This window comes from Aulonocara sp. 'chitande type north' Nkhata Bay, linkage group LG3 (assembly GCF_057382095.1).
Source record: "Aulonocara sp. 'chitande type north' Nkhata Bay isolate Kocher_YH1m ecotype deep benthic linkage group LG3, A_spYH_male_GT1.1, whole genome shotgun sequence".
NCBI lineage: Eukaryota > Metazoa > Chordata > Actinopteri > Cichliformes > Cichlidae > Aulonocara > Aulonocara sp. 'chitande type north' Nkhata Bay.
This window is the reverse complement of record NC_141346.1, coordinates 25,725,548-25,749,927: the sequence shown is the minus strand read 5'-3', so window position 1 is coordinate 25,749,927 and position 24,380 is coordinate 25,725,548. Positions and strand designations below refer to the sequence as shown.

Sequence of the window (24,380 nt, the reverse complement as noted above, 5' to 3'; positions counted from 1 at the left end):
TTGATAATCTCGTGTCTGTCCATGACCAGCCATTTCATTTTCTAAAAATCCGCCCAACTCTTTCACGTTTGTGTGTGTGTTTTTTTTTTTTACTATTTATATGGCACATATTTCACATTAGAAATATCACACGGCACACCACCAAACAAATATGTAATTTTCCCCCACACACCAGGTATAGTGGAATTGGCTCGGTTTGTCCTCAGTATACCTTTTTTGCTTTCTTCTGACCACTACTCATGCTAGGGCCATCATCTGGGTCAGAATTTTCTCCAGGACTGAGGTCACATTGACTACTTTTTCTTTTCAACTATTTATCTATTGTTGTTACGGACCGTGTTTTCTCACAGCATGACTATTATGTAATTTCTTCTTTTGTTTTACTGGCAGTTGGGAACCCATTCAATTAGATCAGATAGTTGTACTGCCCTCTAGTGGAAGAGAATGTAATTGTTCTACCCGTTACTCAGCCGGTGGCTTAGAGCAGCGGTCCCCAACCCCCGGGCCTCGGACCGGTACCGGGCCGCGAGAGTTGAGGCTCAGGTGTGAAATGTATGGTTTTCAGGGTTTTTATTGGTTTTCAGCGTTATTTTGTTATCGTTTTTATCGTTAACTCAGTTTTCCTGAGTCTTTTCACGTGTGTTATGAATAAATCTTCTTTTTTTCAGTACCGGTACTAGTTCTATTTTGTTGTATTTATCCGCGACACCTTTTTTTTTTTTTTTTGCCTGTCCCATTTGGTTCTTTAGCCATCAGAATTGTTGTCTGAAGACCAACAAGGATACCCAATGGATTTACTTTGCCAAATGGATCATCGTGGCATTGCCGTATTGGTCCATTTGGTCGATCTTTGTTTTTATTATTTATTATATTTTATTTTCAGATGTTACAGACGGGACAGACATGAGTGAGGGATAGGAAAGGAAGAAAGAAAGAGGAAGGAAAGGAAAAACAGAAGGGGAGAGGGACAGTGAGAAAGGGGGGAGAAAAAAAATAAAAATCTCCTGGATCACCTGTTGAGAGAAGAATAGAAAACAAGCAAAAAAAACAAAGCAACATACTAAACACAACACCATCGCATTAATCTAGCTAAGTGTAAACAGCAGTAAATACTAAATATTCAATGTTGTTGTGCAGCACGCAGGACAGATCCGCGATACCTTAAAGGCCGGTCCGTGAAAATATTGTCGGGCATAAACCGGTCCGTGGCGCAAAAAAGGTTGGGGACCGCTGGCTTAGAGTACTAAGCACACCTGATCATTTCTCACAGCACACCTATGTGCTGCGGCACAGTGGTTGGGAAACACTGATTTAGAGTTCAAGGAGATGTTCGTGACATCATAGCCGTACGTATTGATATGATATGGAAGTTCATGTTTCTTTGATTGGACCAGTTGGACCAGGTGTTTTTATAGAATGACAGAAACATGAGAGATGCTGAATATCTTTAATATTTTATACACTGAGTACTTTTGGATGTCCACTTAATCAGTCATGATGGTAAAATGCCATTAAGAAAGAGAAATCAAACACTTGGATGCATTTTAATGAGCTCAGTTTTGTTTATAATACAGAGGAGCTGGTTGTGAACTGAGCTTCAGAAATACACAACATACTGATATTCTCTGTGAAAAGCGCTACATAAATACATTTTACTTACTGTGAAACTTTGAATGGAAAAAGACAAAAAAACAACATGTGGATTCTGGAACAATGGTAGCTTCCATCTTTAAAGGACCGAAGAGGAAGAAGTTTACAAGGAATCATTGAGAACAGTTTAAAACATGAACGGATTGAATCCATGAATCTGAAATCATGTTTCTGAATGAAAGAGACAGACATGTACAGACTGAACTATCTCTTGAACAGCCAGAGTGTTTCCCTAACTGGAGGACACTCTTTACATTTAACTCAGCACAGACACACTGAGGCACCAGAAGACCTGAACCAAAATCCAGGATAAAGAGGTTCAGTGAATGTGGTGTTGAAGGTGTGGATGTGGATCAGAGTGTCTGAGGAGACTCTGTAGAAGGACAGAGTGCCAGCAGGACAGTCCACATACACTGCTACTCTGTTAGAGACAGAGGAGGCAGAGGATACTTTGCTGCTATTGTGCCAGACAGAATGAGACCCATTATCAGAGCACCTCAGACTCCAGGATTTATCATTTTCTCCAAACACACAGTCATCACCATCTCCTTTCCTTTTGATACTTCTGTAACTCACTGCTATCTCAACCCTTCTTCTCCACTCGACCTCCCAGTAACAGCGACCAGTCAGACCATTTGTACACAGCAGCTGATAACAAACATCAAATCTGTCTGGATGATCAGGATATGACTGAACCTCGTCCACACGTGTCACCTTCCTGTTGTTGTCAGACAGTTTGAGGTTTGGGTGTACCGTGTTTGTGTCGATTGTGAGTTGACAGGAATCTGATGGAGAGAACAAACACAATCCAGCTGCAGTTATTGATCCATCATCTGTTCATTGATTGACACTTTGATGATGACTCCTGACATGAGAGATGTGAATGAGTTATGTGACAGTTTGAAGATGGTTGAATGTGTGCTGCTTTGTTTTCATGAATCACATTAAAAGCACACTTACACTTCCTCAGACCTGGTCTCAACCATTGGGTTCCAGCAGGCTCCGCCCTGAAAGGAGGAAGATGGTCAGACTTTCAGCATGCACACATGGACATTACATGGTTCTCATACACATACTGTTATTTACACACAGATAAAGGAACAGTCCAACATTTTCACAAATACACTTCAATCCATACGTGGATCAAACTGCTGATGATTTGGACTGATCCTGGATTTGTCTGTTCTTTGAAGAAGTTGTTGGATTGGTTGAGATAACAATAAATCCATAGATTCAAAGCTCCACTACTTTAGTGTTCAGTGTCTTAAAAATAAGAAGAGCATTTCAATTGAAAATATATTTTGTGACCATGATAATCCTTCAGTTCTCCTGACTACTTTTAGTGAGATGTTCTTCAACTGGAGGGGAATAATTTGTATTATTATTATTATTATTATTGTTATTATTATTATTATTATTTCTAGTACTACTACTAGCACCACATATTAAAAGACAAATGCTACAGCCTTGAAACAGTAAATTAATTTCAGACTGAAGGGAACTGAATGTTATCTTTAAATCTTGGAGATCCAATATATTTTGTAGTTTTCTCTAAATTTTGATTACACATAATACAGGGAGTGCAGAATCATTAGGCAAATGAGTATTTTGTCCACATCATCCTCTTCATGCATGTTGTCTTACTCCAAGCTGTATAGGCTCGAAAGCCTACTACCAATTAAGCATATTAGGTGATGTGCATCTCTGTAATGAGAAGGGGTGTGGTCTAATGACATCAACACCCTATATCAGGTGTGCATAATTATTAGGCAACGTCCTTTCCTTTGGCAAAATGGGTCAAAAGAAGGACTTGACAGGCTCAGAAAAGTCAAAAATAGTGAGATATCTTGCAGAGGGATGCAGCAGTCTCAAAATTGCAAAGCTTCTGAAGCGTGATCATCGAACAATCAAGCGTTTCATTCAAAATAGTCAACAGGGTCGCAAGAAGCGTGTGGAAAAACCAAGGCGCAAAATAACTGCCCATGAACTGAGAAAAGTCAAGCGTGCAGCTGCCAAGATGCCACTTGCCACCAGTTTGGCCATATTTCAGAGCTGCAACATCACTGGAGTGCCCAAAAGCACAAGGTGTGCAATACTCAGAGACATGGCCAAGGTAAGAAAGGCTGAAAGACGACCACCACTGAACAAGACACACAAGCTGAAACGTCAAGACTGGGCCAAGAAATATCTCAAGACTGGTTTTTCTAAGGTTTTATGGACTGATGAAATGAGAGTGAGTCTTGATGGGCCAGATGGATGGGCCCGTGGCTGGATTGGTAAAGGGCAGAGAGCTCCAGTCCGACTCAGACGCCAGCAAGGTGGAGGTGGAGTACTGGTTTGGGCTTGTATCATCAAAGATGAGCTTGTGGGGCCTTTTCGGGTTGAGGATGGAGTCAAGCTCAACTCCCAGTCCTACTGCCAGTTTCTGGAAGACACCTTCTTCAAGCAGTGGTACAGGAAGAAGTCTGCATCCTTCAAGAAAAACATGATCTTCATGCAGGACAATGCTCCATCACACGCGTCCAAGTACTCCACAGCGTGGCTGGCAAGAAAGGGTATAAAAGAAGAAAAACTAATGACATGGCCACCTTGTTCACCTGATCTGAACCCCATTGAGAACCTGTGGTCCATCATCAAATGTGAGATTTACAAGGAGGGAAAACAGTACACCTCTCTGAACAGTGTCTGGGAGGCTGTGGTTGCTGCTGCACGCAATGTTGATGGTGAACAGATCAAAACACTGACAGAATCCATGGATGGCAGGCTTTTGAGTGTCCTTGCAAAGAAAGGTGGCTATATTGGTCGCTGATTTGTTTTGTTTTGTTTTTGAATGTCAGAAATGTATATTTGTGAATGTGGAGATGTTATATTGGTTTCACTGGTAAAAATAAATAATTGAAATGGGTATATATTTGTTTTTGTTAAGTTGCCTAATAATTATGCACAGTAATAGTCACCCGCACACACAGATATCCCCCTAAAATAGCTAAAACTAAAAACAAACTAAAAACTACTTCCAAAAACATTCAGCTTTGATATTAATGAGTTTTTTGGGTTCATTGAGAACATGGTTGTTGTTCAATAATAAAATTATTCCTCAAAAATACAACTTGCCTAATAATTCTGCACTCCCTGTACATTTGTTGTTTTACCTGATACAGTTTGAAGTTTTCCACATAATTTTTACTCTTCAAACGTTACATTTTGTGCTTTCTCAGCAGATTGCATGATCTGACCTCCGGGTGAATTTACTGGAATACCCATTCCTGTAGCATTGTCCACAACACTGCCAAAACATCTGCTTTTATAGAGGTGCTCACACTTGCTGATGATCAATTAATCAGGTGTATTTGATTAGTAACATCTGGCTGTTATTTTATCTTGAACAGTAAGGGTGTATTTAGATTTTTACTTGACTGCATTTTTTCTCTCCCTCTCTCTCAAGTCACTTATTTTTCTTTTGCTTGCCTCCGTATTCATTTTCCACTGCTCACATTCTTTCGCTTCATCAGTTTGATGAATGGTGTGACTCATCACAGCTGGAGCTGAATGTGAGCAGAACCAAAGAGATGGTAGTGACCTTTTCCAGCAGAAAAGGAGCTGGCTAGGGCTGTTTCCACCACTATCCATGGGTCACCAGTAGAGATCATGAAGAGGTACAAGTACTTTGAGACCATCTTCAACAACCACCTGAGATTCTCCTCCAATGCTGAGGTGCAACCAGACAATGGACCTCCTTAGAAAACTGAACTCCTTTGCATCAGTAATAATATCTTACTGGCCTTCTATTAAACCTTCATTGAAAGTGTCAGGACATTTTGTCTGATCTGTTGGTTCCATTCCATCACCATGCAGGATGAAATGGAAGCTTTGTCAAGATATGTTGTAACATGTTGAGATGAAATTATTTGAATTGCCTCAATGCTATGCTTTATATTAACTAAAGTGTCATATAATTATATAGTGTAGTATTAAGTGGACACGGCCCCGAATAATAAAGGCTCTTACAGCATGTCACTCTCTTAGAAGTACGTTTGCAGGAGACTCTCGCCCACGCTTGGCTGCAAAAGATGTGTTGCAGCTAATAGACAATAACTCTATGCAACGTGACTACTGAATGCTTGTGTAACACTGTTGTTTAGACTAGAGTGGGACAGCTTCTAATAAAAACTGTTAGCGCACACCACCATTTCGAGATCCGCAGCAGCGTGTCATGCAGGACGCATCTGCCTTCTAGAAGTAATTTTGTAAGAGAATAAAGTGTGAAATGGTCTACTGAGCAGTGTGTTGTCTTCCATCAGTGTTGATATTTAACAAACATCAACATTTGTCGCCTTCTCAATATTCCGTACACACCATCCAGCGACACTCCAGAATGTGTTCTTTCCCTTGATGCAGAGAAAGCTTTTGATTGTCGAGAATAGAACTATTTATTTGCTGTGATTTGTGTTTGGTCTCAATTTCATCTCATGGATCAAGTACCTATACTTGTCTCCTATTGCTTCAGTTTGCACTAATAGCCAGAAATCAAAATTATTCCTTAAAGAAGGCACACAACAGGGTTGCCACCTTAGCCCATTGTTATTTGATCTAGCTATTGAATCCTTAGCAATGCTTTTTTTGAAGCAGTAAACTTGTTCAGGGGATACAAAGAGGTCAAACTGAACATAAAGTCTCTCTATGCTGACGATTTATTGCTTTATATTTCAAATCCACATACTTCCCTACCGTCTACACTGTTACTACTCACATTCAGTCAGATTCAGTCACGTCTTTGGTTATAAATTAAATCTGTCCAAGTGTGAACTTTGTCCACTAAATGAAGAAGCGTTTCAAATAGATTTGTCTGGTTTCCCTTTTAAACTGGTCAAAGAGCAGTTTACCTACTTGAGAATTACAAGAAAGTATAAACAACTTCTCAAAGCCAACTTTTTTACACTATTGAAGATTCTCAAACAAATCCTACTACAGTGGTCATCCCTGAACACAACTCTGGTTGGATGAATTAATTCAATTAAAATTAATATCCTTCCTAGGTTTTTATACTTATTTCAATCTTTATCCCCAAGTCTTTCTCTACAACCCTCGATTCTATAATTTCCTCCTATATTTGGAAGGGTAAACGACCTCGAGTAGCTAAGGTGCATTTACAGAAACCTAAGATTGACGGGGGTCTGGCACTCCCCAACTTTAGCTTTTACAATTGGGCTGCCAATATTCGCTCCCTCACCTACTGGTTAAAGTCTTGGGAGGGTGTGGGCCCCACCACTTGGCTGACAATGGAGTTAGACTCAACTCAGGGTATTTCTCTTGTCTTCTCTCTGGGTTCTTTCCCTCTATCCATTGACAACTTTACATCTAATCCAATAATTCAGCACTCCCTCAGGCTGTGGGCTTAGTTCAGGAGACATTTCAACCTTAATCATTTTTCACTTCAAAGTCCCATCCTATCAAATCACCTATTCCTCACGCCAACTTTGGACAACTTGTTTTTAAAGTCTTGTTTAGAGCAGGTATAATTTACTTTAAAGATCTCTTTATACACAATAAACTAGCATCATTTGATCAGCTAGCAAAATCCACTCTTCACAAAACTCAATTTTTTAGATATTTACAACTCAGATATTTTTTTTGCAATCCCACCTCTCCTATTTTCCAGAATCTCCAGCTGTTAACTTACTGGACGAACTCCTTATTTTGCAACTATCAGGCAAATTTATAATCTCCCGCATCTATAACAAACTGTGCAGTGTAACCTCAGCTCCCTTTGAAGGCTTAAAATCCACATGGGAGGAGTTGCGTATATCTATGTCAGATGACGTTTGGGATTCAGTCCTTACTCTGGTAAAAACCACGCCACTCTGCGCTCGCCACTCCCTATTACAATTGAAAGTAGTCCATAGGGCCCAATTATCTAAATCCAAATTAGCTAAGATTTATCCTAGCTAAGACCCTCACTGTTACAGGTGTGGGTCTGATGATGCTAATCTTACCCACATGTTTTGGACCTGCCCTGCCTTGGCAAATTTTTGAAAGGAGATTTTGTGCACTCTGAACAAGGCTACCAGGCTGAAACTGACTCTCAACCCCCTACTTGCTCTCTTTGGTACAGTGGGTGAGGATGATAAGTATATTACTGGGGCAAACCATCGGGTGCTGTCCTTTGGTTATCTTCTGGCTAGGCGTGCCATTTTGATGAGGTGGAAGGCTGCTGCCCCACCCACCCATGTTCAGTGGCTTGCTGACCTCATGTCGTGTCTCAGTCTTGAAAAGATCCACTGCTCCACCCAGAACCAAAAGGGCACATTTGATAAAATCTGGGTTCCTTTTCTGACAAACTTCTCTAACCTTCAATTTAAGAACATTCCTACTGACTAACAGATTTTCTTCTTCCATAGAGGTTTGATGTGTGGCTGTGTTTATGGGAATGTGTTGCAGCTAACTTCTGTGTGGTTTGTAAGGAAAGTTTTTGTTTGTATCAAGCTCCCTCCTGGGTTGTAGTTTTTTTGTAAATTTCTTTTAACTTTTGTTCTAACATGAGAAGTTCTGTTTTGTATTCAATGTAAACAGTTTTTGTGTTTCCCTTATCTTTTCTTTTTTTGTAAACTGTATCCACAATCACTCAATAAAATATTGCGAGTAAAGATGTGTTGGAACTAGGGATGGGTATTGTTTAGGTTTTATCCGATACCAGTACTAAACCGGTACTTTTGAAACAGTGCCGGTGCTTAAACGGTGCTCGAACCGGTGCTTAAAGAATGGAGAACACACACTTTGTCCAAAAACCTCTTATGTTTAGCTGTTTTTTTGTAAAAAGATAACAATGTTAGCCTTTTCTGCAGCTATAGAGCATATATGTTATCACTCTCACATTTATCATTGCTCCTATAAAGGTTACTGCAGTATACTTTCATAAATATCTCATTATTAATTAATTAATTAATTAATTAATTAATTTCCTTATGTTTTTTAAACTAGACCAGTGTCCTATTCAGAATGAACAATAAATGGTTGTGCATGGTAAATGGCCTGCATTTGTAAAGCGCTTTACACTACATTCAGTCTTTCACCCATTCACACACACATTCACACACTGGCAATGGCAAGCTACGTTGTAGCCACAGCTGCCCTGGGGCGCACTGACAGAGGCGAGGCTGCTGGACACTGGCGCCACCGGGCCCTCTGACCACCACCAGTAGGCAAATTTGTAACATAATGTCAATTAGCAACTCAGTGAAGGACACAGGAAATGTATCCAGCTCTTCCTCCTCTATCAGACATTACCTGAGAGTGTCCAGTTTCCAGCGTGGATCCTTCAGTCCAGCTGACAGCTGCTTCATTCCTGAGTCACCTGGATGATTGTAGCTCAGGTCCAGCACTGTCAAATGGGAGGGGTTGGAGCTCAGAGCTGAGGTCAGAGAAGTAAAGCCTTCCTCTGTGATCAGACAGCCTGACATACTGCAGACACACAAAACACTGCATTAAAAACTTTCACAATTTATTTATTTATTTTAGTGGAGATACAATGTTATCCAACCATCCATGAAGTTCATTCTAGCTTTTAAAAGAAAAGCGACCATTCACACCTGATAACGCCTCTTGTGTGAACTTGTTTAATAACATCTGGGTCATTTCATTTCAAATTACCTAATGTTTATTTTTACATTTTCTGCTCTACTAGCTCCAATTTTCAGAAAAAACCTTTACGGTCTAAAGTTTGAGCATGTATCATGAGTGCTATGGAACTTTATCTACAGAGATGTTTGGCAGTAGCAATTCTAAGAAGCTGTATCTGTGCATACTGTTCAAATAAATGAATGAAAGCAACACGTTTTAATCAGAGAGTAGCATCCAGTCCATTAAAGACCTTGTCAGTGACACCACCACGAACCTTCATCATCTTTTATGACTGTCTTTTTTTCACTAGTTTTGCATTTTAGCTATGGTCACTTCTGGTATCATGAGGTGATACCTGGACCCTGCTAGGATAGTATAGGTAGTCCAACTGTTTTGATTCGGGCTCAAACACTTATTTCCCTCAATGGAATATAAATCAAGTTGTAACTTTTGTGACATTTTATTTCAGAATTTTTGGTTAATATTCTTTTCTGTGTGAAGTTTGCATGTTAACCCCATGTTTGTGTGGGTTCTCTCCAGGTACTCTGGCTTCCTCCCACAGTCCAAATTGCCCATAGGTGTGAATTTGAGTGCCAATGGTTGTCTGTCTCTATGTGTTAGTCCTGCGTCAGGCTGGTGACCTGCCCAGGGTGTACCCTGCCTCTCTCCCTATGACAGCTGGGATAGGCTCCCCCCCCTCCCGCGCGCGCACTCACAATCCTGACAAGGATAAGTGGAAGAGAATACAGAGATAGTAATGTAATATCAGCAGTTATTAAATCTTTTTCATCATCCATTTATTTTCTTAACCTATTACTAATTTGTTAATTCTGTCAACTGATAAAAAAAATAAAAATGAAATGCTTGATCTCACCTGAGAGTTTCCAGAGCACAGTGTGGACTCTTTAGTCCTTCAGACAGAAGCTTCACGCCTGAATCCTCAAGGTCATTGTTGCTCAGGTCCAGCTCTCTCAGAGTAGAGGACTGGGAGCTGGACAGCAGTGAGGACAGATCTTCACAACTTCTGTTTGAAAGGTTACAGCTGCCCAGTCTGAAAGACAGATTTAGTCATAAATAGTATTATTGTTGTTTATAATTGTTTCAACAAGCCATTCATATAATGAGCCCGTTCCCATTCCTACAGCGTAACATACCGACGATTTGTCACATCCCGAGGCGTTCCTCAGGAACGGGAAAGGTAACCTTCCTTGTTCCTATGATACGCGCCAAGTTTTGGATGGAAAGCAACAGATTGACGCTCCCAGCAGTAATACATGTAACAGTCGTGTATTCCAGCCCTAACCTTAACCATCACCTTGATCGTGTTAGATAGTGTTTTCCAAAGCAATTACAGTAAAATAAACGTACATGTGGAGATTCACTTCACACGGTTCTCATGAACTCGTAATATAGGGACGTGTTGGAGGGCGAAAGCGAAATACTGAAGATTTGTAAAATGTTACACTTTGGGAGTGAGAAGGTGTTGATACAATATAACACAACTTAATACAAAATAAACAAGTTTAGTATTCCATATACTGAATATCTCACCACTGTGACAGTCTTACACTTTAAATTCTCACTACACCCATGCATAAGCTACAAGTGCTAAATATGGGCGATCGTGGCTTAGGAGTTGGGAGTTCGCCTTGTAATCGGAAGGTTGCCGGTTCGAGCCCCGACTTGGACAGTCTCGGTCGTTGAGTCCTTGGGCAAGACACTTCACCCATTTGCCTACTGGTGGTGGTCAGAGGGCCCGGTGGCGCCAGTGTCCGGCAGCCTCGCCTCTGTCAGTGTGCCCCAAGGTGGCTGTGGCTACATTCTGAAGTTAACAATCGTCTCCATAGTTTTGACTGCACTGAGCTCCAGGTTGTTATCTCGGTGCAAACTTTCTCTGCAAACTTTGGGAGGTTGACAGACAGGGGGCTGGAGATGTGGCTTGGTTTGTATACATGGAGAACAGCAGGGGAGAAAGTACAAATTCCTGCCCAGTGTGATGGAAAATGTCCAGTTTATTCTCATATTTAGATTTAGGTGCTTAGAATTTCCCCTACTGTACAGCCTTTTGTTTCTTAGGTGAAGGATGTGTGTGTCAATATGACTTGATGTAGCCTGCTTAACTATATAGAAGAATGAAAGGAAAATCAGTGCCAGATGCTTCCTGGAACATAGACGGTGGGAGTTGCTCTCTGCCCAACAGCGTGGGTGGCACAAGGAACTGTTGTAACTGTGAAGACTCCTGAAGGAGTTCTGTGATGTTATTGTCAGGGTCCCTGTGCCTATCCGGTCGGCTCAGTATGGCTACATATGTTTTTATTTGCTTTTTTTGTTCCTGCTCTCTCCCTTCCTGTCGTTCCCTCCTCCCTCTGCTCACCTGTGGGCTCCTGCCCTTGACCGACGCACCTGGTCACGATCACGCACCTGTGGCTCATCACAAGAGTGTTCCAGCTCCTTTATAATATGGCAGCTCTGTGTTTCTCATTGCCGACCCTCGTCAGTGTAACCCCAGCTCAGTTACCTCGAGAGTGTTTTCTCAGAGATTTGCCTTTATAATCCCTTCTTGTGTCTGTGTACAGATTCCCTGGACCAACCCCTGTGTTACCTGAGTGATTGGAGTGTGAAGAGGAGCGTGAGGAGTAGACGGAGTGTGTGTGTGACTTTCGGCGTCTTTCCCGTTCATGTGTGGACCCCCGGAGCCCGGCTTCCCCCTCACCTTTGTAAATAGATCACCTGGTGTATTGTAATAAAGACTCATGTGTAGGGCTGGGCGATATGGCCTAAAATTCATATCGCGATATAATTTGAAGCATGTGCGGTAACGATATATATCGCGATATATTCTTTTCTTCTGTATAACGTATTTTCCACACTATAAGGCACACTTAAAATCCTTTAATTTTCTCGAGAGTGTGCCTTATGTATGAATTCTGGTTGTGGTTACTGACCTCGAACCAATTTTGGTGTGCAGAAATCTGTTAAAAAATGTTTTAGCACAACTTTTCTTGATGGATTGTCAGAGCATTACGGCTGCCGTAGTGAGGAGCTTCGCGGAGTAATCTGGGTCCAAAACTCTGCCCATTTCAGGTCCCAAAGTCAAACGAACAATAAGAGTTAAAAACGGTCTAAATTCTTTCATCTTTAATTAAATCATCAATGTTGCTGCTTTATTGGGTGTAACAATTAAGTTTTACATCCATGCATCCATGAAAACAGAATTTATTAAATTTAACGGAGTTAGAAGTTAACAGGAAGTTAGCTCTCTAGTTTACACCTAAACATTTTATACCATGTTCTGACTGAGGGATTTTTTAAACTAATTAAAACGTACAGCTCTGCTACCACTTCCAACATAAATGAAGACAGAAAACTAAACAGCAGTGGCGTTTGTAGGGTTACTGAAGTTGGACTACCTGGTATATAATGTTGTGCTATGTGATTGCTAGCGACACAGCTATGTTAGCATAACATTAGCACAGTGAAGCTGGAGGATGAACGCCAACTTTTTTTCCACTCGATAAAAGTTAACGTGAGGGATTCTGGTGGTCAGGGACAAATGCAATCGCATATCAGGATGCTATACACAGGCCAAACTTCAGTCAGGATTACAACTGAGATTATTCATCCACAATACGAGGTTAGTTATTAATGTACTGCAACAACATGGGAATAGAACAGCTGCGAGAGAATTCAACATTAATGAATCAATGTTACGGAAGTGGAGGAATCGCAGTTTTTCGCTTTCCCCATATTTCAAAAGTGCTTCATCTCTTTGCTATGACTGTCGCCCGCTATAATTTGCAGATGATAATGGTTTTAGCCGCTGCGATGCTTTCGACCAAAACAGGCGCAGCTTGATGACATCATCAACATGCGCTATCGCGATAGAGCGATATAGTCAAAATCTCTATCGTTGGCCAAATTTATATCGTTTCTGTCGTATATCGTTTATATCGCCCACCCCTACTCTTGTGCTTTCAAGACCTAGAGCAAGGGTGTCAAACTCAAATACACAGTGGGCCAAAATTTAAAACTGGAACAAAGTCGCGGGCTAACGTTAATATTTATTGAAATATTTTTATTCCTCCAGATATAAGAATTAATCTTTTCTTATGGACTCAAACACGTTTTGCTGAAAAACTGAATATGGAACAAGCAAAGCTTAATACTAAACAATATATATATTAGCTGTATAATACCAGTAGGCCAGCTCTAATAGTAATTTGTTATGGCTTCGCGGGCCAAATGTAATTAGGCCAGAGTTTGACACCTATGACCTAGAGCCTGTGCGTGAGTCTGTTCAGTCCCGTCGTGACAGTTATAAAAGAGACGTTGCATTGTCTCAGGGGCAGAGCTCTCATAACTGTGATTTTTGCTGTCTTTTTGCTCTCCTGCATGCAGAAATAAAAGGCTTGACCGCAGCTATCACACTGCAGACTTTATTAACAGAAAATTCCACAACACCAGTCTCATGTGATGCCTTCAGTTACACAGGAAGTCAGTGATCCAACTGCAGATGGGAGCAGGCACATTCACCTGGCAGAGCTTGTCCTGCAGCAGAGTGGAACTAAAATCCACAAAGAGCAGGCTGGCTTAAGTTATTGTTGACTCCATGGACTGCCATGTTAACATCATTGTTGACCAACCAGTTGACCCTGTAGCTGAACTAAAGAAGGTCTAGGATTGTTTCAGTGACAGATTTGGGATGGAAGTGAGATACTCAAATGTCTTCATAATTATAGTGTAATCACTTTCACTACCAGGAAGGTATTTACAGCTTGCCAGCCACCACCATCATTTTTAAATTCATGAAACTTTCAAGACTAAATTCTGTTTTTGTTATGAATATGAAAACAGTAAGCAGGAGAATGAAGCGCAACTTCATTCACACACTTGACACAACTGAGTGCTGACAATCATTTCACTGAACAGAGTCATAGTTTGTGGAACGTAATATACCATTTGTGTTTTAATTAATTGATCACTTTATCTATTTCTAATTGTTTTGGTCTAGTGTGTTGTCAATTTGAATCAGCATTTAAAGAAATGAAAGTATAGGCAAGATATTTACTTACAGAGCTTTCTTGGAGGCTTTGACCACTGGCAGCAGCCTCAGAAGAGCCTCCTCTGAAGCAGAGTATTTCTTCAGGTCAAATACACCCATATCTTCTTGGGATGACAGTAAGATGAAGACCAGAGCTGACCACTGAGCAGGAGACACTTTATCTGTGGAGAGACTTCCTGAACTCAGGGACTGTTGGATCTCCTCCACTAGAGAATGATCATTCAGTTCATTCAGACAGTGGAACAGATTGATGCTTTTCTCTGCAGACAGATTCTCACTGAGCTTCTTCTTGATGAACTGGACTGTTTCCTGATTGGTCTGTGAGCTACCTGTCTGTGTCAGCAGGCGTTGTAGGAGACTCTGATTGGTCTGCAGTGAAAGACCCAGGAGGAAGCGGAGGAACAAGTCTAGGTGCCCATTTGGACTCTGCAAGGCCTTGTTCACAGCACTCTGGTGGAGAGATTTTAAATTGCTAATTTTTCTAAATACTTTAAACGTCTTAGTTGTTCTTCTACTTCTTTGTTCCTCTTCCAGCAGATTGACTCCAGAGTTGATGAAGGTCAGATGGACATGAAGAGCAGCCAGAAACTCCTGAACACTCAGATGGATGAAGCAGAACACCTTGTCCCGGTACAGTCCTCTCTCCTCTTTAAAGACCTGTGTGAACACTCCTGAGTACACTGAGGCTGCATTGATGTCGATGTCACACTCTGTCAGGTCTGATTCATAGAAGATCAGGTTTCCTTTCTGCAGCTGATCAAAAGCCAGTTTTCCTAGAGACTCAATCATCTTCCTGCTCTCTGGACTCCAGTGTGGATCTGTCTCAGCTCCTCCATCATACTTGACCTTCTTCACTTTGTCCTGAACCACCAGGAAGTGGATGTACATCTCTGTCAGGGTCTTGGGCAGCTCTCTTTCTTCACTGGTTTTCAGCACATCCTCCAGAACTGTAGCAGTGATCCAGCAGAAGACTGGGATGTGGCACATGATGTGGAGGCTTCGAGCTTTCTTGATGTGGGAGATGATCCCGCTGGCCTGCATCTTATCTCTGAATCTCTTCTTGAAGTACTCCTCCTTCTGTGGGTCAGTGAACCCTCTGACCTCTGTTACCATGTCAACACAGTCAGCAGGGATCTGATTGGCTGCTGCAGGCCGTGTGGTTATCCAGAGGCGAGCAGAGGGAAGAAGGTTCCTCCCGATGAGGTTGGTCAGCAGCACATCCACTGAGGTGGGCTTTCTAGGGTCAGATAGGATTTCAGTTTTGTGGAAGTCCAGAGGAAGTCGACACTCATCCAGACCATCAAAGATGAACACAACCTGGAAGTCTTCAAAGCTGCAGATTCCTGCTTCTTTGGTTTCAATAAAGAAGTGATGAACAAGTTCCACCAGGCTGAACTTTTCCTCTTTCAGCACATTCAGCTCTCTGAAAGTGAATGGAAATATGAACTGGATGTCTTGGTTGGCTTTGTCTTCAGCCCAGTCCAGGGTGTATTTCTGTGTACAGACTGTTTTCCCAATGCCAGCCACTCCCTTTGTCAGCACTGTTCTGATTGGTTCATCTCTTCCAGGTTGGGCTTTAAAGATGTCTTCTTGTCTGATTGTTGTTTCTTCTCTGTCTGGTTTCCTGGATGCTGTTTCAATCTGTCTGACCTCATGTTCATCATTGACCTCTGCAGTCCCTCCCTCTGTGATGTAGAGCTCTGTGTAGATCTCATTCAGAAGGGTTGGGTTTCCTGCTTTAGCGATCCCCTCAAACACACACTGGAACTTCTTCTGCAGCTTAGATTTGAGTTCAACCTGGCTCCAATGGGCATCCCTAATGAAAGTTTCTAAAATAAACAATAGATAAAAATAATCATTCATGGAAAAATCAAATGCACTTTTTGATTACATGTGAGTCTATTACTTCATTTTTTTTTAATTTTTAAAAAAATCTAATTTAGCCAGCTTCTTAAATCCTCAGAGAAATCCTCTTACTGGTCTTTATAAGGTCAGCAAGTTCATCATGCTTCATTTTCCTCAGGAAGTCCAGTGTGATGTTCACAAAAGCCTCACTGCTGCTCCTCTCCTCACCCTGCTTTAGACTCTCTTGTTCTGAATTTAGAAGCTTCTGGAGTTTCTTCAGTTCACTTTTCACAAAAGTGATGATGTTGTCCTCCAGGACCTGGAACAGAATTTGATATGAAAACCTTAATCAGCCATAAACATTGATTGGTTAGGCAGTGAAAAAAGACAGGAAAAAACTAAAACAAAGCAGAACAAACGAAAAGGAACAAGAAAAAAAGAAAAAAAAAAACCTACGAATTTTCAGGACATAGAGAGATGTGTGTATTAAAAAAAAGAGGACAACAGAGGAAAACCACAGTGCATCATGTGGAATCCATCAGCAGCTTTAGCTTATAGTAGCATAATTTAAATAGAGAGTGGTTTTAAATCAACTGCCCTAATAATAAGCTCATGCGATAATTATTAAAGGGAAGTTGGAAAGTTTGAAGACTAATCCTAAAGTTAGAGGTCTCGTTCCTGAATCAGAACTAGAAACTGGTTTGAAAGGACAGTGGCCTAACAGCTGGAGGTCCTGTCTCCCATTCTGTTTTTGAAAACTTTAGGAAATACAAGTAAGCCATCAGTCTGAGAGACAAGTGCTCTGTTAGGATAAGAAGGTACTATGACCTCCAATATGCAGCTGCTGGAACATTTTTTATATTGTGGCACAATTATTACTGTCACTGTCGACAGTAAGAGCTGAGGTCATTAGTATTGATTAAACTGTACCCACAATCCTTCAGTGCAATGTAAACTCTGGGCTATATATTTTCCTTTTGAAAAGATCAGAAATATATTGATATCAGTGCTGCAGCTGACCAAAGTGAGACTGATTTCCAAAGACCAAGTTTTCAGTGTTTTCCAGTTATCTATGTGGCCCACATAATTCAGTGGACACTCCCAACACATGCACCAGTTGAAGGATAACATGTAAAAGTAGGCACTGGTACAGATACAACAGCATAGTCCAGCATTCTTTTGGCAGTTTCAATTTTTATGTTTTGTTTCTACACAGTGTTGAGTTGTGCTTACAATTGTTTTCCACCACCAGTACTAAAAAAACCATTCACATGGACCATTACTGCTAAGGGCCAAAAGGATTAACTATAAATCTAACATATTATAGCACAATGATTAGAGAAGGCAGAGATCTGACCACCAAGTTTCTTTTTAAGGACAACTGACATCTCAAGTCACAACATGGACTTGGCTGTGAAAGATGTAAAAGTTGTTGAACATGCACAAACCCTAAATATGGAGTCCAGCTGTGTTTGATGCTCCTGGGCAGACTGACTACTGGGAACCTCTGAGTGCTCCTGGTCCAATCTGTGGAGGAAACATGAAGAACATGAATAATACAACAAAACAGTATAAACAGCTACCTATGGGAATGCTGGTCCTTGATGTCCTACAAAAACCACTTCCACCTGGCTCTGAGAAGGTTCTCTGTGGTCTATGAAGACAGGTCAGCGACTTCCTCTCAAATATACTCTTATTATCTTAACACCAGCAACACACAACTTAAATAATGGTCTCCATCCAAACTCCCTGAATCAAACATGACAGGCATTTTTTGTTTTATTGTTCTGTCATGTCAGTATGTTTTTAAAAACATACTGCTATAAAAATATACATAAGTGAACAGCAATGCAATCAAAGACTTTGGATGACTTTTTTTTAAACTAATCGGTCAAGACAAGCAAGGGTCTAAAGCTTGGAGAGAGAAACTATACATAAAACCGATCTCCTCTGAACCAACGCCATAAAGTAAGAGACCTGGGAGTGGTCTGTGACTCAGATTTCAATTTCAGGTCTCATGTGTCACTAATTCTGACTTTAAGTCACCTTAAAATATTTCTGGTGTGACAGATGGAGTTACACCATCAGTCACACAATCATCTAAAGTCATCTAAATGGACTTTAGATGATTAAATTAAAGTCCATTAAATTAAATTATTTTATTATTAAATAATTTTTCTGATTTTTAAAGCATTTCACAGTCTGTTCTGGTATGAATGTCTTATATGAATCAGTTCACACATGAAACACCTGAGTGGAAGCTCCTGCCTACACTGTGTTTGAAGCAAAGCACAAAGGAGACACTTGCTGGAGCAGCTGGAGTCCTACAGACACTCAGCCTCTTCACTACAGAAACACCTACAACATCCACTCTTTACACTCTGACTGTTGTGTTTGGGGAAACACTCCAACACACACTGCGTCACATATGAACATAGACATGTGTGTGAAAAAGAGCTGAGCTGACATTTAACATGATGGAGGATTTATTCACAGACACTGAGTCACAACAACATTTAGACACACATTACCTCTCTGCAGGAGAACAGGCGCCTGATTTAAAGGTAATTTCAAAATTCTTTGACCGGTCACTCTTTGAGGACACACAGCTGGGTTCAGGTTCGTGTTTCCGTTTAGTTCCTCGTTTCTTCCTGTGAATAAATGTGATATGAGTGCTGAACTGTGGCATGGAGAAGAGTCATGGGCAGTTAGAGATGGTTGTTAGGTTTATATTGTTGGATTGTCATTCATGCTTAGAAACATATACTCATATATGCTTAGTTATATAATCGATTGCATATTGATAGGATGTCTGATCCTTAGCAGTCTGCAAAGACTCTATGTGCCTCCCAGAGCACTCTGGCATACACACACATCCTAAGGTGATGAGAGAGGTCGTATCTTCTCTTACTGATTTATGGTATAGGAGGACACCTACTCTGTATCTGTTTAAGAATAAGAGTCCTTTGTTTAGGTGGACCACTGGACTCCTGGCACCAGCTTTGGGGAGTCGTTCACATCTTGACACACATGGCGATCGTGGCTTAGCTGTGGAGCGGCAGCCAACTCGGGGTGATCGTGGCTCAAGAGTTGGGAGTTCGCCTTGTAATCGGAAGGTTGCGGGTTCGAGCCCCGGCTTGGACAGTCTCGGTCGTTGTGTCTACTGGTGGTGGTCAGAGGGCCCGGTGGCGCTAGTGTTCGGGAGCCTCGCCTCTGTCAGTGCGCCCCAGGGTGGCTGTAGCTACAATGTAGCTTTCCATCACCAGTGTGTGAATGTGTGAAAGGGTGGATGACTGAATGTGTAAAGCGCTTTGGGGTCCTTAGGGATTAGTAAGGCGCTATACAAATACAGGCCATTTACCACACATACTACTTTGTTCACATGTATGCCTGTGTAAGGGGTTTGAGCGGCAGGAACAGCGCTCGTCACAGTTCTCTCCCTCGTGCACGAGATCACACAAAGATTTCTGCCTGGTGTCTAATGCTTTGCTACCTGCAGTAGAATAGTCTCTGATTGTTCCAGCAAGGGGTTTGTGCTAGACAGACCCATCAATGGTCATCTCACCTCTGAGTTTTGGTCTGGCTCTCATGTTCCCCACACAGAGTGGTTTTAGAGGGAGGGACTCCCTCCTCTCTGTCCTCACACTGATCCATGCTGCTGAATTCACATCCACGTCAGCTCACACAAACCTTCTACCTTCACCTGCAGAGGAAACATAAATCATTCATGTGCACATCAACTGAAATCCTCCTTTTCATCATGTGTGCTGTCCAAATATCAGCTGCTTCTTTCCTGCTTCATCTCAGTGTCAGCTGAATGTAGTCAGACAGCAGTGTGAGGCAGAGGAAGCTGCCATCAGCTGCTCTACTTCTACTATGTAATTTAAGGTACAATAACACAAAGAAACACACAAGTGTGTTCCCGTGTGTGCAAATGTTAGACAAGGTGCTCAGGTATTGAATAAGGTGTGTTTGATCAGATAACTGAACCAAAAGTTAATTTTCTGGCTGGTATTCAAAACCCTTGATGCTGATAATGTGCAGGCTGAGAGCTGCAGGCTTTTTTCTTTTCAAACAAACTTTATTGAGATCATGAACAGGACAACAGGTCTGGATAACAATGGTGATCAGGATCAGGGAGTTAGAGGAGGATTTATAGAAATGTTGATCAAAGACGTTCTCAGAGCTTCTGTAGAATTATTTATAACAAACAGTTATAAATAAAAGTTAGTCCTGATTTTAGACTCATTAACTGCATAGATTCATATGGAAAACTATTAAAGTACAGCTCAGAGCTTAATGCATTCAGTTGAACTATTATACCAGAAAGAATAATCTAAATGCAGTAACACTGTATCGAAGTATTTCTAAAATCCAGCTCTGACATTTTAACATTTGTCATCATTTTACAGCTGAATGAAACATTTAGGATTTTACTGCATCAGGTCCAGTTCATTTCTGAGCACATCACCAGGTAAACTCGCGACATCTTTAAATGTTTTGTTTGTAAACAGCGACACGACTGACGGAATGTGTTTGAGGAAACCTCCCAAATGTCACAGATGACGAAATCGGTGTTTATTTGCTGGTTTGTCGGTAGGAGCTCCTGAAAAGCAAGTCCGCCACACACCGCCCTCTATTTGTTTGTGAATAGTTTGTTGGACCAGAGCCAAAAGTTTGTGACGAAACACTTTTAAGCAGAGGATGTATGATCTATATCCAATATACAGCTATGAAAACTGTAACCTACGAAGTCACTTTTTATTTATCCACTTGAGTTCAGGTCGCATTTAGTGTGTCAGCGTTAGCCAGGAAAACATTACAGACTGACTTTAATGGAGAGACCGGAAATAAAAACACACAGTTTGTCGTGTGAAGAAATCAAACATGAGATGAACAAACAGTAACGTTCCTAAAAACAAACAGTTAAAGGAGGAAACAAAGCAAACTTACAGTTTCTCCAAACACACACACGAACAACAAGCTCCACTCCAAATCCAGCGACCGCACCTTCGTAGTACGCGCAGTTCGCGGACTACGTGGGGAGGGTACAAGGAAGTACGAGAAGTGCGGAAGTGAGAGGCTTGTGAAATGGGACGACACTAACCGCGAGGAACGTTTCATACAGCATTGTTTGACAGAAATGAAGGAGAAAAAATGTCTTTTGATTAGTTGAGTATCTGAGGCTGAGACCACGGGACTGTAAAACATGGTTGTTGGCCTTCATTTCTGTACTGAACAGTCATTTCAAGATTAATAATAATAATAATGTATTGGATTTATATAGCGCTTTTCAAGGCACCCAAAGCGCTTTACAATACCACTATTCATTCACTCTCACATTCATACACTGGTGGAGGCAGCTACAGTTGTAGCCACAGCTGCCCTGGGGCAGACTGACAGAAGCGAGTAAGTAAATAACAATTAGCTGATGTTATTCATGAGACTAAAGTCATCTCACTTTGGTAATGTAAATATAATATGGCCAATATTATATATATTGTCATATTATTATGATATATTACAGCAGTGAACTTCAACTGTGTTGTTCACTGAGCTTCAGTACAGATTCAAGCTGCATTTATTCAAAATTCCTATCACCTTAAATCTTCACTCAAAGACAAGTATCTTTGACAGTGTATATACAGATGTGTTATACAGGGAGTGCAGAATTATTAGGCAAGTTGTATTTTTGAGGAATAATTTTATTATTGAACAACAACCATGTTCTCAATGAACCCAAAAAACTCATTAATATCAAAGCTGAATGTTTTTGGAAGTAGTTTTTAGTTTGTTTTTAGTTTTAGCTATTTTAGGGGGATATCTGTGTGTGCAGGTGACTATTACGGTGCATAATTATTAGGCAACATAACAAAAAACAAATATATACCCATTTCAATTATTTATTTTTACCAGTGAAACCAATATAACATCTCCACATTCACAAATATACATTTCTGACATTCAAAAACAAAACAAAAACAAATCAGCGACCAATATAGCCACCTTTCTTTGCAAGGACACTCAAAAGCCTGCCATCCATGGATTCTGTCAGTGTTTTGATCTGTTCACCATCAACATTGCGTGCAGCAGCAACCACAGCCTCCCAGACACTGTTCAGAGAGGTGTACTGTTTTCCCTCCTTGTAAATCTCACATTTGATGATGGACCACAGGTTCTCAATGGGGTTCAGATCAGGTGAACAAGGTGGCCATGTCATTAGTTTTTCTTCTTTTATACCCTTTCTTGCCAGCCACGCTGTGGAGTACTTGGACGCGTGTGATGGAGCATTGTCCTGCATGAAAATCATGTTTTTCTTGAAGGATGCAGACTTCTTCCTGTACCACTGCTTGAAGAAGGTGTCTTCCAGAAACTGGCAGTAGGACTGGGAGTTGAGCTTGACTCCATTCTCAACCAGAAAAGGCCCCACAAGCTCATCTTTGATGATACCAGCCCAAACCAGTACTCCACCTCCACCTTGCTGGCGTCTGAGTCGGACTGGAGCTCTCTGCCCTTTACCAATCCAGCCACGGGCCCATCCATCTGGCCCATCAAGACTCACTCTCATTTCATCAGTCCATAAGACCTTAGAAAAACCAGTCTTGACGTTTCAGCTTGTGTGTCTTGTTCAGTGGTGGTCGTCTTTCAGCCTTTCTTACCTTGGCCATGTCTCTGAGTATTGCACACCTTGTGCTTTTGGGCACTCCAGTGATGTTGCAGCTCTGAAATATGGCCAAACTGGTGGCAAGTGGCATCTTGGCAGCTGCACGCTTGACTTTTCTCAGTTCATGGGCAGTTATTTTGCTCCTTGGTTTTTCCACACACTTCTTGCGACCCTGTTGACTATTTTGAATGAAACGCTTGATTGTTCGATGATCACGCTTCAGAAGCTTTGCAATTTTGAGACTGCTGCATCCCTCTGCAAGATATCTCACTATTTTTTAGTGATGTGACGTTCTGTATCGAGGCTTCGAAGCGTGTGTCGAGTAATTGAGGGGGCGTTTCCGCGATGCGCGTATCGAGGCTTGCTTCATTTATGGGAGGAGCTGAAAATGATGACGTCCGAAGCCTCGCTGCCCGGCTGTACCACGTGACTGGTTCATGAAGTGGTTCGAACTTTGCCGCGAGATATGACAGATATAAACCCCTCAGACTTCATTCAAAATGTGGGTGTTTGATGGAGAGCTGCGGTTAGTGAGAGTTTGGAGACAGTTTGGAGGTTTATGAGAGTGAGGAAAGTCAGGAGAGAATGGAGCCAGCTAAGAAGAGGAGGATGTCCTCCCTTGTGTGGGAACATTTTGATTTTATTCCTCCCAACAAGGTATGTAAATTTCTACAGAAGATGTATTTTCATAATACTGATGGTGCAATACAATTTATGTTAAGCGCCGTTACTTTTGTACAAGGTGAAGTGTTTGCTATGTGCCAGGGAGCTGGGATATAACAACAACACCTCATCCATGCTTAGGCACTACAGAGCTTTGCATGAGAATAAGGGGAACACCGATTATGGAGCAAGACCAGGTGAGCCATCAAATGCCATGATAATATAGCATGCTGTAATGTTACTAAATGATATAACAATATTATACAACTGTTATAAGTTACTTGTGTGATATTTATATTTGTGCTTCGTCTTTATTGTCTTTCCTCAGGAGAACAATCTCAAATAGATGAAGACCTGGTTAGCATGGTGATTGAGGACTCCTAGCCAGTTAGCATTGTGGAGGACAAAGGATTTAAAAGATTTGTTAAATTATTAAATCCTAGCTATGTTCTCCCCACTAAAAAGGTCATAAAAGCAGTGAAAATGTAGTTTTTACTGAATAAAATGTGAACAGGCAGGACTGACGCCTCAGTGTGTAGCTGTCCATACCTCAACGTTACAAAAGCACAACCACTGTCCACACCCCAACCACACCTCACCTCACAGTAAATGATCATTTCCATTTTAAGCATTTCCAAATGATCATTTTCCATACTGCCAGTATAAATATACACAGTATACTGCCATCACTACAATATACATGTTTTACACACTCCTTTTCTTGTTGACATTTACAGGCTGTGTGCAAAAGGCCACACTCTTCAAATTCATGCCAACTAATATTTTTACGTCCAGTAGGTGTCCTACTAGAGCAAATGAAGCTTCAAGAAGCTTTGCGCTGGGGTGAACCAATTGGATGAAAAGCTTCAGTGCTTCATG

At 41.2% G+C, this 24,380-nt stretch overlaps 1 protein-coding gene across 1 annotated transcript; it reads right to left on the bottom strand.

Annotated features, from left to right (window-relative positions):
• Positions 1-1,468: 1,468 nt before the first annotated feature.
• On the bottom strand, positions 1,469-21,179 carry LOC147334801 (protein NLRC3-like). Its single transcript, XM_086275123.1, has 10 exons — positions 21,128-21,179; positions 19,740-19,877; positions 18,706-18,825; positions 17,623-17,701; positions 16,307-16,493; positions 14,340-16,158; positions 10,142-10,318; positions 8,935-9,108; positions 2,611-2,657; positions 1,469-2,435 (listed from the first exon to the last, which is right to left on the bottom strand). Exons 2-10 carry the CDS (start codon positions 19,826-19,828, stop codon positions 1,912-1,914), a joined length of 3,216 nt encoding a protein of 1,071 aa, XP_086131249.1. The 5' UTR covers positions 19,829-19,877; positions 21,128-21,179; the 3' UTR covers positions 1,469-1,911.
• Between the last annotated feature and the right edge of the window lie 3,201 nt (positions 21,180-24,380).

Coding starts and splice junctions, on each gene's coding strand:
- LOC147334801 (XM_086275123.1), bottom strand. CDS start 19,828: ATGGATCAGTGTGAGGACAGAGAGGAGGGAGTCCCTCCCTCTAAAACC. Junction 16,494..17,622: donor AGCTGGACTCCATATTTAGG/GTTTGTGCATGT, acceptor ATTCTGTTCCAG/GTCCTGGAGGACAACATCAT. Junction 10,319..14,339: donor AAAGCCTCCAAGAAAGCTCT/GTAAGTAAATAT, acceptor TCTGTCTTTCAG/ACTGGGCAGCTGTAACCTTT.